This window comes from Contarinia nasturtii, unplaced genomic scaffold (assembly GCF_009176525.2).
Source record: "Contarinia nasturtii isolate CC-2019 unplaced genomic scaffold, AAFC_CNas_1.1 Cnas_scaffold_864, whole genome shotgun sequence".
Taxonomy (NCBI): Eukaryota; Metazoa; Arthropoda; class Insecta; order Diptera; family Cecidomyiidae; genus Contarinia; species Contarinia nasturtii.
In genome coordinates this window covers 2,806,101-2,818,343 of record NW_022198211.1, presented here as the reverse complement: position 1 = coordinate 2,818,343, position 12,243 = coordinate 2,806,101, and the positions used below count along the sequence as shown (strand labels likewise).

Below are 12,243 nucleotides of genomic sequence, written 5' to 3'. Positions count from 1 at the left end.
GAAACCGACAAAATCCTAGCGCACGTGGTAACACGAATAACCGTTTTACTTCTGCTGTTGCATTGCATTTAACCAGGCGCAAGAGCATGAAAACTTTCTCAAATATGAAAGTGATTATACGATTGACATGGCAAAGTTCTCTGATATATCATTCATTTATGAATAAATGTCAAGCAATGCAGGAAAAAAGAGAATCAACGCTGTTTGTCGGCATGAAAATGCGTTAACGGCAATGATAGCAAGTAATTGATAAGCAAATTCCAAAAATAAATCATCGAAGAAATAGTCTCAATAATTTGCATGAAAATGTGGATGTGGCGCCGTCCAGCCATCGATCGTCGAATCCACTCCATTTTACTCGCGCGAATAACATTTAAAAGTCAAAGTGATAAAAACACACATACACAGATCTGTCACGACACGAACTGGAAGCTGTTGCTCAATTAAAACAGAACCGTGCACATATTTAAAACATCAAAATCAATCGAATTTCAAATCAATGACATTTCACATTCAAAGTTGAGACATTTCTTTTCGTATTCACCATGGCACTGCTTTAATATATGCACATTTATTTGCAAATGATTTTCACAAATGCGACACATTTCAATGAGATATTTTTATAACTCTATTCTTGGACTGTCCAGTTTGAACACCAATAACCTCAAAAAAAAAAAAAGAATTTAAAGAATGCCAAGAAGACTCACCAAATTCGAAGATCGAAGGGAGTTAACGTTGAGATTATCATCGGATATGATTAAATCTTCAATATTGACGTACATCAAGTACGCATTTTTTGTTTGTTTGTCAACAAGTTAATTTTTTGTGACTCTAACGTGAAATGGAGTTTAGGAAGTGCGTCTGTTTCCAATTTACGCACAATCAGTTCTTTACACAATACCGTTCGAGTATGTGTTCCAAATTTTCCTTTAAATTACATAAAATCGGTCCGATTTCAAGATTTGTACTGCTTTAAATCAACCTAAATTGTTAGCGATGTTTTTTCAATTGCCATTGAAACGCGAATAAATGAACTTAAATGACCTAAGCCAATAGCGTGGCTCTATTTCAAACGCTCCTCTTTCGGAAACATTAAATCGCATTTCAAAAGCATAGATTTCTCAATCCAATTCAACGTCATTGTTGTTATGATGCATGCATGACCCGAAGTATTTTGTGTTCGGACGTTTTGCTCTTCTCAATACGCGTGCACATTGTTAACTTGTTCCTGTTTTTCATGTTATCAATGTATTAAATTTGCATTTTTGTGATTTATTTTATTCATGATCCGTTAGAATAGAGATGATCTAGTGTAATTGGGTATGGATTCGCCATCAGACGCGAAGAAAAAAGTAATATTTATTCGTCAAAATGACGTGTTCCGATTGAATAGCGCGATAAAATCAGTGAAAAATCTTTCATGCCATCAAAAAACTTGATTCGACTCTAATCGTTGTCTCGTCGTAATGATGTTTGAATTTTACTATAATTAGGTTCATAAGGTGGGCAGAGCTGTTTCAAGTCTAACGATTAATTAATTAAGTAGCTGTTATTAATCGGGAATAATATTGCGAAAATAAAATCTAATTGATGATAATGTGATTAGACTGGCCAACCATTGAAATCGTTTTGATCAAATCATTCAATTCAACAGATTTCTTAGATTTGAACGAGAGTCAAGCGCAATAAGGGCACACTATATAAACGCCATCTATTAATAACCGACTAACTACAATGTAAATCAAACGTATCTGTTTCCCGTTTTTATTTACTCCCTTCCCCTCTCGCTATACTTTTACATTGTAGTTAGTCTGTTTTACAAAGATGTCGTTTCTGTGTAAGATGTGTGACGTCACAATGTATTTATATGGATAGCGCTCGACTCTCGGATTTGAACAAACATTTAGCCCGAATCTATTCGTATATCCGAAAAAAATGTGTTTTAATAACCTTCAATATTTGCGGTGTAGTAGAATTTTGCATCAATTATCTGGAACATAACGAAACTTGTCTAGAAAAAGTTGGAAATTTATTGCACTCCATTGCTAACTTTTTGATTGCGCATTTTATAAAAATCATCGTATTTTTTAAAATGTTGAGCAAAAAACTAATTTCCATGTCATGATCGAAAAAAAGTCTTTAAGAAAAAAAAAGATTAGTAGACAAATTCATAGGCTGTTATTTTTTTTCAGCCAAGAATTTATTGCTTAAATTTTTTTGTTTATCTCTCACCCAACAATCTCATGACAATAAATTATTTATTTTATTCTCGCAAATTCGCGAATTTATTTGAATTTCTACTTTTACGCACTTAAATGCTGATGAATGTTTTCAGAATCGACCATGTTACGTAAGATTATTGCGACTAATTTCACGGATAACAACAATGGAGTTTATTGATCTATTCTCTCTATTTATATTTGGTTGTTTTTTCTCATTAAAATTTGCATCGAGAGCAAAATCAAAGTGGATTTTAAAGATTAGCTGACTTTTGAATAATATAAAATAAATTGCGTCACAAAAAACGACGTTGGATTAACTCTATTTATAGTTAAATGACGGTGATCGTTACGGCTGGCTTATCCAAGTGACAAAGTACATCTTTTGCAAATGCTAATTTTAAAAATAACAAAAAAAAAAATATGTAAGAAATTGTAGATGATATTCTCATACAATTTTGAAGCAAAAGCAGTCCACATTTCCAGTCTACTCTCAAGTCCCGAAACATTTTAATACTTTCATCAATTCCGGTTACTCCAAGTCAAAGCTAGTTATAAGAGGGTGATATGATAATCGAATATGACTGAATCATTCCTATTAATTTCAATTGTATCTTATAAATCTTATCGCACATATCTGATTTTTTTTGTCATCTCATTGTTATTATTGTCATATTTGTCTTGATATTCCGTTACAAACGGAAGTTTACAAGTCGTGCGCTGGAACAAATGATTTGATGCAATGTTTCCGTATGCATAGAAATTGCCAATTCATTTTTCCGAATCTCATTTCATTCACTTTAAAGTGGAATTGGCTTGAAGCGGCTTTTTAAAAACCAGAAGACAATATTTTTCTTATTTATTACAATTTGTCTGATTACGCTATGCAGTGTACACCGTTTAAGTGAATTTAATTTTGTATAGCCAGTTGAAACTGGCGCTATGATGATTCAGCTTATATGGTATTATCAAATTTTAAAACTAGGTGATAAAAGTAACGAAATTTCTGGCATTTCGTTCACATTTTTCCCCTGTCTACAACTGGCCCAGTGTGCACGTCATTCATACATGATACAAAAGATACAATAAATCAAATTCACATTGCCTAGGTCCGTTAATAAAAAAAAACTAGTACGAATAGAGGGAACCCCTATCAAAATTCAAATTTGTCGAGTCACTCGACGACACAATTTTCAATTCAATTTCACCATATGGTAAACACGACCCATCTACTTTACATAGGAATTCGCTGATATGAGTATGAAAAAACAGCGCGCACGCGAATACTTGTTGCCACACGTTCGACCACATCATCACGTGATAGTGGCGCGAGCACGTGACAACAACAAGTGTTCCAATTTCGAATTGAAATCCTTATAGTTCAATTTATTTGGCATCTTGAATTTTAATATGGATGAAAAACCGACGAATATTTGTTTTGTTGTGTCGCATTTTTTCGTTTTTCTTTCGATATGAAATTCCAAAGTGCGACGACATAAAGGCGAGAGGAAAAAAGCGGTGATATTCCCGTTTTCCGAAATGAAAACAACCGAAAAAAGAGAGCAACCAACACCAAAGCAATGGAATTCCAATCCGAAGCCCATTCAATGCTTTCTGATATAATTTCCATTAATCATTGATTAGCTTTCGCTTTTTTACCCATTCAACTTGTTTACATTGTCGTAATTATTTGATGTGTGAGGACTGCATGCTGCTTTCGATAAATAAAAGGCAGGACACTGTGAATTGTGTGCAGGACAGTGGAATCCAACTGTGCAAGTAATCGAATGGAAAATCGAGTCAATTGACGAAGCCAATAGAAAACAATTGAAATAGATAAAGAAAAAGGATAATATCGATGAAACTGGAGTGAGAAAAGTTTTTGGGTTGATACGCACTTTTGCGATACAATTAATAACAATAATTAAAACTCTGCTTCAATCCAATCAAAATTGATTCGATAAAATTGGCGAATATTAGAAGAAAAACTTCTTTTTGGATGTTGACGCCAATTGCAAAATATTTCACGTGAATTTTCCGCTAGTTTAATTCCATCTCGAAATGTCTGTTGCTCATGCAACGACAGCCGACAACCTGTTGACACGAATTTTTGTTGCCCACGACGATGCGCGCATGTATTTTCACATTGCGCGCTTGTTTCCACTTCATGTGACTTTAATTGAATCAAGAAAGCCCACAAGATACCAATCACAATAACTAAAAATAGACAATCTAAAATGATCCATTATTCGCAAGCGAAAAAAAACACGAATATTATTTTGAATAGAAGATGATAACGCTTGAGCTAAAACTTTATTCAATATAGATAAATTGATATAAAACATTTTTTCTAAAAGAAGACCTAAAGAAACTGGTCTTTCCTCAACAAATAATAGTTGTCTCGATGTAAAAGTTATAAGGGTATTTTCGACAATCAATTGAGCACGGAAATGGAATTGAACGAGAAAATTGATTAAGTGAACTGAATATACTGGCGTAGCAACAGAAATTTAATGCGAAAATGTCATAGGTCATAGGCGACAGGAAAGTGAAACGCGTACGACCTTAAGCAAAGAATGAATGGAAAAAAGAGAACACTGTGCACATAACGATTTCCGTTTAATTGGCGTAATTTGTCTTTCCCCCACAAATACGTTTTCATTTATCAATAAAGCAAAATCAATCACATGACACTTGGTAGAAGCGACAACATGAAATGTTCTTTACTGTCATCATTTTTTTTTTCAAGTTAATTATATGGTTATCGTGAGAAATTTGCTATATACGGATTATCTGAAGTTTATTCCATTTCAGAATAACAACAACAACAAAAAGTGATGCTGTCCGTCAAATTGTTTCATAGTTTTTTCAATTTCATTGATAAAGCAGATAATCGGTTTCGGAACGAATAGAATGTTCTAGTGCTGGTGATGCTGCTGCCTGCTTCCGAATCAGCTTATTAATTGACGTCACAAACGATTAACGAACAACAACAAAAAATGTGTTTGGGGTGAATGACATGAATCACTAGCCTCTCTAATTAAAACAAAACGTTACTTTTAACTGAATAAATGAAAAATTGTGACTCGATCGCTTTTGTGATTTCGTGACAATGACGGATAACACAAAATGATTGTGATGCAATTGTTCTCTGTGCCGTTCTTGGCTAGAAATGAATATGACATTTGAGCTCACATTGCAAAAGATCGAAAGGAAAGAAATTGATTTGTGATTTTTAGTAAAATAACAACTCAATTTTATCTCATAATGAATTATTATTAACTTAATGCTCTTCTGATTTGATTGAATGGCAGTAGCAAAAATGCCACTACCCATTAGATACACGCGGCCGGATATTAAACGAAATCAGCTGATTTCAACACATATATGTGCCAATAAATTTGACAAGGCAATTGCCAAAATCGATTGCTATTTCAGTTCATCTAAAGGACAATCGAAGTCATTTGTAGTGATGAAACAAAATAAATGCATTTTTATTCGATGAAATAAGGCCGAGCACAACACAAGCAGAGGTCATTAAGATGCCACACGCACACACTCACATACACTTCATCACGAGATGTAAAAAGGCATGCGATTGATAAGGCATTCATTTGAAAGAAAAATTACAATTAACGATCAAATATAAACAGAGGAGAGATTTTGCATTTTCTCTTGTTGAACTTTTTAAAAACATAAAATGATTATGATTTGCGTCAATTGGCCCATTATCTTGCTATATGTTCAATCGAGCAAAACGTAAAAGCAATTAAAATGATGCGCAGTGCACACGAATAGGACATGCTGCATTGGCAATTATTAATCGGTACTTTGATTCGTTATTTTAGAATTCTTATCGATTTATTCTTATAGGTTGAACAAAAATCAATTGACAAACTTTTGTTATTGTATGGATTTTACAATACAATCACAATTACGTAAAGTGATTTAAATCAAATATTTATTTTGCATGACTGTACGTCAGTGATAAGAGAAAATTTAACATCAACCAATGAAAAAAAAAGTCCAAAATAAATATTGAGTTAAAGAAAATGTATGGCCAAACAAATGATGCAATTTTCATTGGTTAATTTCATAACATTGGACGTCAGAAGTTTCCAAAAAATCATTGATAGCGTCCATAGGAAAATTTACATCTTTATTTTGTTGTTTGATGAGCTTCAGTGGTGGTAACACTTCCGATTTAAAACAAAAACATATCATTTCAATTTTACTCTCACCGAATGGTTCTAGATAACGCGATTTCAAAATATGACTACGCAAAAGATTTTGTTATTTTGCTGAAAGCATCGAATTCCTATGAAAATGTTTGAACTAAAGACACATCGCGAAATCCGTTTTCATTCAGCACTTTTTTCCAGTCCCGATAAGCTTTTATCGGATATTTTATACTCTGACATTTTTTTTTGTTTGTTGCGTTTCAATCTAGGTTTCAATTGATAAACGTGATGTTGTCATTGCGTTGTTTTGCTTTAATTGAAATAATATAATTGGTATTGAATATTGATAAGATTGGTGTATGCATTTATATTACCGAATGAAATCTACGTAAATATATTTTGTCAATAATCATTAAAGTCACCAATAAATTAAAATAGAAAATGTCAATAAACATATGCCAAAATCTTCTTGACATTTGTGGTCACCGAGAATATATATATTTTGACATAACGTGATAAACCACGTGAGTGCACAAAAAATTGGCGAAGGAAAAAAAGAATGCGTATATAATAAATTGAATTTAAACGACCGATAAATGGCTCCATTTCATCTCCATAATTTGAATTCATACAATCACTGTCCAAAAATAAGTTGTTCACTATCGTATTGTGGAAAATTTAAATCGCCTCGAAATCAATGGCACTATGCGCATAAATTATCTTACAAGCGATACTGAATAGTGGCTAGTGATAGCATATATAAAAGTGTTATTCTGAATACATGTGCTACACATTTTTACCGGCAATATAAAATGCCGCACATCGTGTCTTTCATTTGTATATTGCTCGTGGACAATTTGAAATCATTAAAACTGAAAAAAAAAGACTGCTCAACAGATTTATTTCTTCCGTCGCATTTCATAAATCACTACTTGTCAAAGCAAAAAAAGCACTTGGAATGTACAAGTGAAAAAAACGACACGAGAACGAGACAACGTTGACGGCAACGACGAATATACCGTGCATCGTATCTATCTTGTGGCTAGAGAAAATTAATTAACGCTTTTTCCACGAATTATGTTTTATTTAGGAATTTTATTTAGGTCAGTTCGTCATGGAACAGCATCCGATGATTCAATGTTGAACGCGAGAAACCTTGAGATAATCGTTGACACGGAAAACTTTCTTATGTCATTCGTGCGCCCGATGAGGAAATTTCCTCGCCTTTAAAATCAAGTCGTTCGCATTGGAAGCGCATTACATTGAACGTGGTGGCCAACGTGCGTTTTATACACTTTGCCAGAAGGAGAAACAGTAGAGAATACGTGAATTCCCATTTGATTGACGTCTTAATTACGCATATTGACGCAATCATAACTTGATATACTTGGATTTTATAGATGCTGATCATAGCTAAGCGATGACTAACGCACATTAAACAATGTTGAAGTTTAAAAATGAAATCATTTTGTTAGATTTAAAAATTCAGTTTTTCTCTTTCACTTCTAATCGTTTTAAAACGCTTTTCAAGATTGTCACGTAATTGATCCTATCGGAGTTAGTCATTCGTGCTCGAACACATTTATGTCATTGTTGTGGATGGGTCGACATGACACAAAAACAAAAAAAAAGACGAAATACCAAACATGAGTTTTCATTCGGATGGAATGTGCACAGCGAAAGAAGGAGAGAGAGTGAGTGTGTGTGACGAGAGAGGGACGATCAATGTGCGATAGGTCACGTAGTTTGAAGTGCAGTCGTTGTCTTTAAGAAGTATGTAATAAATTCAATTAAAAATTGATATATCTGTAACCACTTTCGGCTTACAAATCATTGGAAATGTTTGTGCATTTCATTTGTTTTGTCTAAATGAACATCTATTGTTGCTAATCATTGTTTCATTTTCAATTGCTGATTAATCTTTTGAAGTAGAGCACAAAATTGATTTATATCACATGATTTTTGTTGTTCATTTCGTAAATTATTATTATTAGTAAATGAAAAGGCAAAATGCGTTCGGTTCATGTCCTACGTTTGTTTTTGTTTTGTGCAAGCACATCGAAATCCTTCACAATTCCATTCTAATTTGATTTGAAGCAATGATATTTTTTATCAGCGCATTTAATTTGCGTAACATCTTTGTTTATAGAATTTGTATTTGCCTCCAAATCGTATCGCCTATAATGATGATGATAACGCGCCAATGTAAATACGCCGTCTATTTGCTTATGCACGCAAACGATTTAATATTAAATATCAACAAAGTGAGAACGAGAAAGACAGACAGACGAAACAAAAGAAAACGCTGTATTTGATTATCGCTACGAGCTGGTCAATAGCACATAAATGTAATGGGAGATTTCTACAAAATACTATATGTCGATCTGTCACATAACTAACACAAAAAAATCATTTTGCGCGGCATAAATGAACATTATTTTTCAATCTGCGAAAAAAAAAAACTGTAATCAAACATTTTTGGAGTCAAAGAAAGCAAAAGTGCTTTGTCAATATTATTGACTCAATAAACACAAATACATAAACAATGCTCAGTGGGCACAAATGACGGTTTTTTTCAAAAAGTAGTGTATATTTTGGTGTATCCGCAATATTTTCGGTATATCACGAAATTTTTTCGAATTTTTGGTGTATCAATCTAGTGTATGAGATACACCGCTGAATTTTGGTGTATACATTTCACTAGACGTGGTGTATAACATAAACTCGCACTACTTTCTCGATTTATGGTGTATCCAAATGACTAAGTCCCAGCAGTGTAACGTATACACCACTTAGTGGTACATTATTTACACCAATATAATAACAGTGCATTGCATACACCAAATTGGTACCTCATATGCACCGGTGCATCAAATATATCGGTGTATATCTTTTACCGCTGCCATATTTTTATGATATTCTTCTTCTTATATGAAACAAAAATTGTAGCCATTTTTGCAGCATTGAAATTACTGAATTCATTTTAAATTTTTTCTATTGAAATATATATTTGAAACAGTATGATTCCAAGTTTTTTTGTTCAACAAAGTCATGAAAAATATTATTTTGAAGTATATCTTCAAATAATAAGGATAAAAAAATATTTATTTTGCTTGAATATGTTTTTTTATTTAAAATCACGAATTTTTCAGGCGCATGAATTTTAAGGGGGGTACCTTACAATTCCAACACGTAAAGTGTATTTCGTTTTAAATTTTATGATCTCATTTGCATGCAATTCGCGATTAAAAGTATTCAATTTTTATGTTATGACTATATTTCTTATAAAATATTTGCAAGAAGAACTTTGTTTAATGTCATCACATATCGTGTAATCAAAACACCAAAATATAAAGGTTCATTTTAAGTCGACTGAAATTAGGCAACCGCCTGATGGGTTAAAAAAAAGCTTCACTCATATTAACCGCCTCCATTCAAGATCGAATACGTAGATGCTTAATGGAATTGACATTTCCAATGTCATTATTTGTTTGTAATTGTCATCGTGATGTGAAATAATAACAAGCACTTGACATGACATTCGGCTAGAAAGCATTTTTGTTAAGATAAAGCCGCAGTTTTCATCCGAAGTTAAAATGAATAAGTTCAGATCGTTAAATATCCGGAAAATTCAATTTTCTTCCGATTTGCACAGCATTCGATTATTTTCAGCAACGAGTGCTTCCTACGACAAATTCAAGTGAGTGTAATTTGGATAGAAAAAAAGTGAATGTATCGATGAGATAAGTGTTTTAAAAATAAGGTTATAAAATAATTATGAATCATTGCTTGTTAGATGTAAAGCATTAGTCGTTGGTGGTGGTACGGCTGGCTGCTCAATTGCTGCAAAATTAGCATCTGTTTTCGGAAAGAATGAATGTATTATTTTGGAACCAGCGAATGATCATTATTATCAACCCATGTTCACCATGATCGGCGGTGGGATGAAAACACTTTCACAAGTACGGCGTAGCATGGCGTCTGTGCTACCAAAAAAAGCCAAATGGATTCAAGATGCGGCTGTAAGATTCGATCCAGATGATAATGAAGTAATTACCAAACAAGGCCATATTATTTCGTACGAATTGCTCATTATTGCTGTTGGCCTGCAATTATGCTATGGAAAGGTAAATTTGCAATTTGTTTTTTTTTTTTTAATATCGATCGAAAATGAATTTGTATTTGTGTATAGATTCCAGGTTTGGAAGAGGCTCTTTCGATTCCAAATGGAAATGTCACATCAATCTATTCACCAAAATACGTCGATCGACATTTGAATGCACTGAATCGTTTTGAAAATGGGAATATCATTTTTACATTTCCCGCATCGCCAGTTAAATGTATGATTGAGAAAAAAATTGGTCATTAATAAAAAATTCTTAGCTTGAAATTCCAAAAACTTGAATTTCAGGTCCAGGTGCGCCGCAAAAAATCTGCTATATTACCGAACATTTTTTACGAAAAACAAAGAAACGTGAACAGGCCCACATTATGTATAACTCATCACTTCCCACCATTTTTGGGTGTAAAGCTTATGCCGATGCTTTATGGAAAGTTGCTAACGGGCGGTCAATTGAGGTCAATCTAAAAACAAATTTGATTGAAGTGCATGGTGATAAGAATGTTGCCGTTTTTGCCAGCATGGACAATCCAAATGAAAAGAAATCCATTGAAGTAGGTTTATGGGATTTTTTTTTTAATTAAAAAAGACAAGTGTTTACATTAAGTTGAAAAATATCATTCACAGTATTCCATTCTCCATGCTGTTCCACCGCAAAGTCCACCACAAGTTTTGCTCGAATCAAAACATCTTACAAATGAAGCTGGATTTGTTGATGTTGATAAAGCAACAATGCAACATGTTAAATATCCAAATGTATTTGCTCTTGGTGATTGTGCATCAAGTCCGAATTCCAAAACTATGGCAGCTATTGGTAATAATTTCTCATTTAATATTGCTCTTTCTTCTATTTATTTGTCGTTTATCATTACAGCGGGACAGGTTGGTGTTTTGAATAAAAACATTGAAAGCTTTTTAAAAGGAAAACCTCTACGCTCAGAGTACGATGGATATGCTTCGTGTCCGTTAGTCACTGGCTACGACTCGTGTATACTGGCGGAATTTGATTATAATCTTCAGCCGAAAGAGACGTTTCCATTTCGGCAAGATGTCGAACGTTATTCAATGTTTTTGATGAAACGTGATTTTATGCCGTTTTTATATTGGCATCTCATGCTAAATGGATGGTGGAATGGACCGGCTTCCTTTCGGAAACTTTTTTCTCTTTTTAAACGTAATTAAGTCCGAAATAAAGTAAATCAGTGAAAAGAGAAAATACATTCAGTCGAAAAAAAGGCAAATACTTCTTGAATTTTAATTTGAGATGCGTAGTTCAATATGGAAAATATCGATTACCATTAAACTGAATATTACTCTTTTACCAAAAAAATACCAAACTAAATGTTGATAATAAAAGAAGTTTATATTTGATTGAAAAATGTCTGCACATTATTTAGTTAAACTATCTTAATTTGACTCAATTCGAAATGATCGTGTTTGCTTAACGTCTCTCATTCATTGGTACATGGTTGCATCAATGTAAACGATAAAAATGATTACATCTACATCACATCATCACTACGTTCACGTTCTATATGGGCAGCTGAGATTGTACTTCAGAGAGATTTGGACGTAGCACTTGGAAAACATAGAAAAATGAAGCTTCTTTTGTTTGTTGCCTTAATCTGCATTTCCTGTAAACATGTGAGTTTACAACAACAACAGCAAGGAGGGAATTTGTCGAAACAAGAGCTAATCCGAATAATAGACGAACAATTGGAAC

The 12,243-nt window shown here is 33.3% G+C and overlaps 1 protein-coding gene across 1 annotated transcript; it reads left to right on the top strand.

The window, feature by feature from the left end:
- The first annotated feature begins 9,916 nt into the window (after window positions 1–9,916).
- Window positions 9,917–11,899, top strand: LOC116342451 (sulfide:quinone oxidoreductase, mitochondrial). Its single transcript, XM_031770062.1, has 6 exons — window positions 9,917–10,100; window positions 10,197–10,527; window positions 10,593–10,740; window positions 10,812–11,074; window positions 11,148–11,334; window positions 11,395–11,899. Exons 1-6 carry the CDS (start codon window positions 9,997–9,999, stop codon window positions 11,700–11,702), a joined length of 1,341 nt encoding a protein of 446 aa, XP_031625922.1. The 5' UTR covers window positions 9,917–9,996; the 3' UTR covers window positions 11,703–11,899.
- Window positions 11,900–12,243: the final 344 nt, after the last annotated feature.

Excerpts from the sequence above, each read along its gene's own strand:
- LOC116342451 (XM_031770062.1), top strand. The coding sequence starts at position 9,997 with ATGAATAAGTTCAGATCGTTAAATATCCGGAAAATTCAATTTTCTTCC. Across the intron at positions 11,075-11,147 it reads ATGAAAAGAAATCCATTGAA|TATTCCATTCTCCATGCTGT; the intron begins GTAGGTTTATGG and ends TATCATTCACAG. Across the intron at positions 11,335-11,394 it reads CAAAACTATGGCAGCTATTG|CGGGACAGGTTGGTGTTTTG; the intron begins GTAATAATTTCT and ends TTATCATTACAG.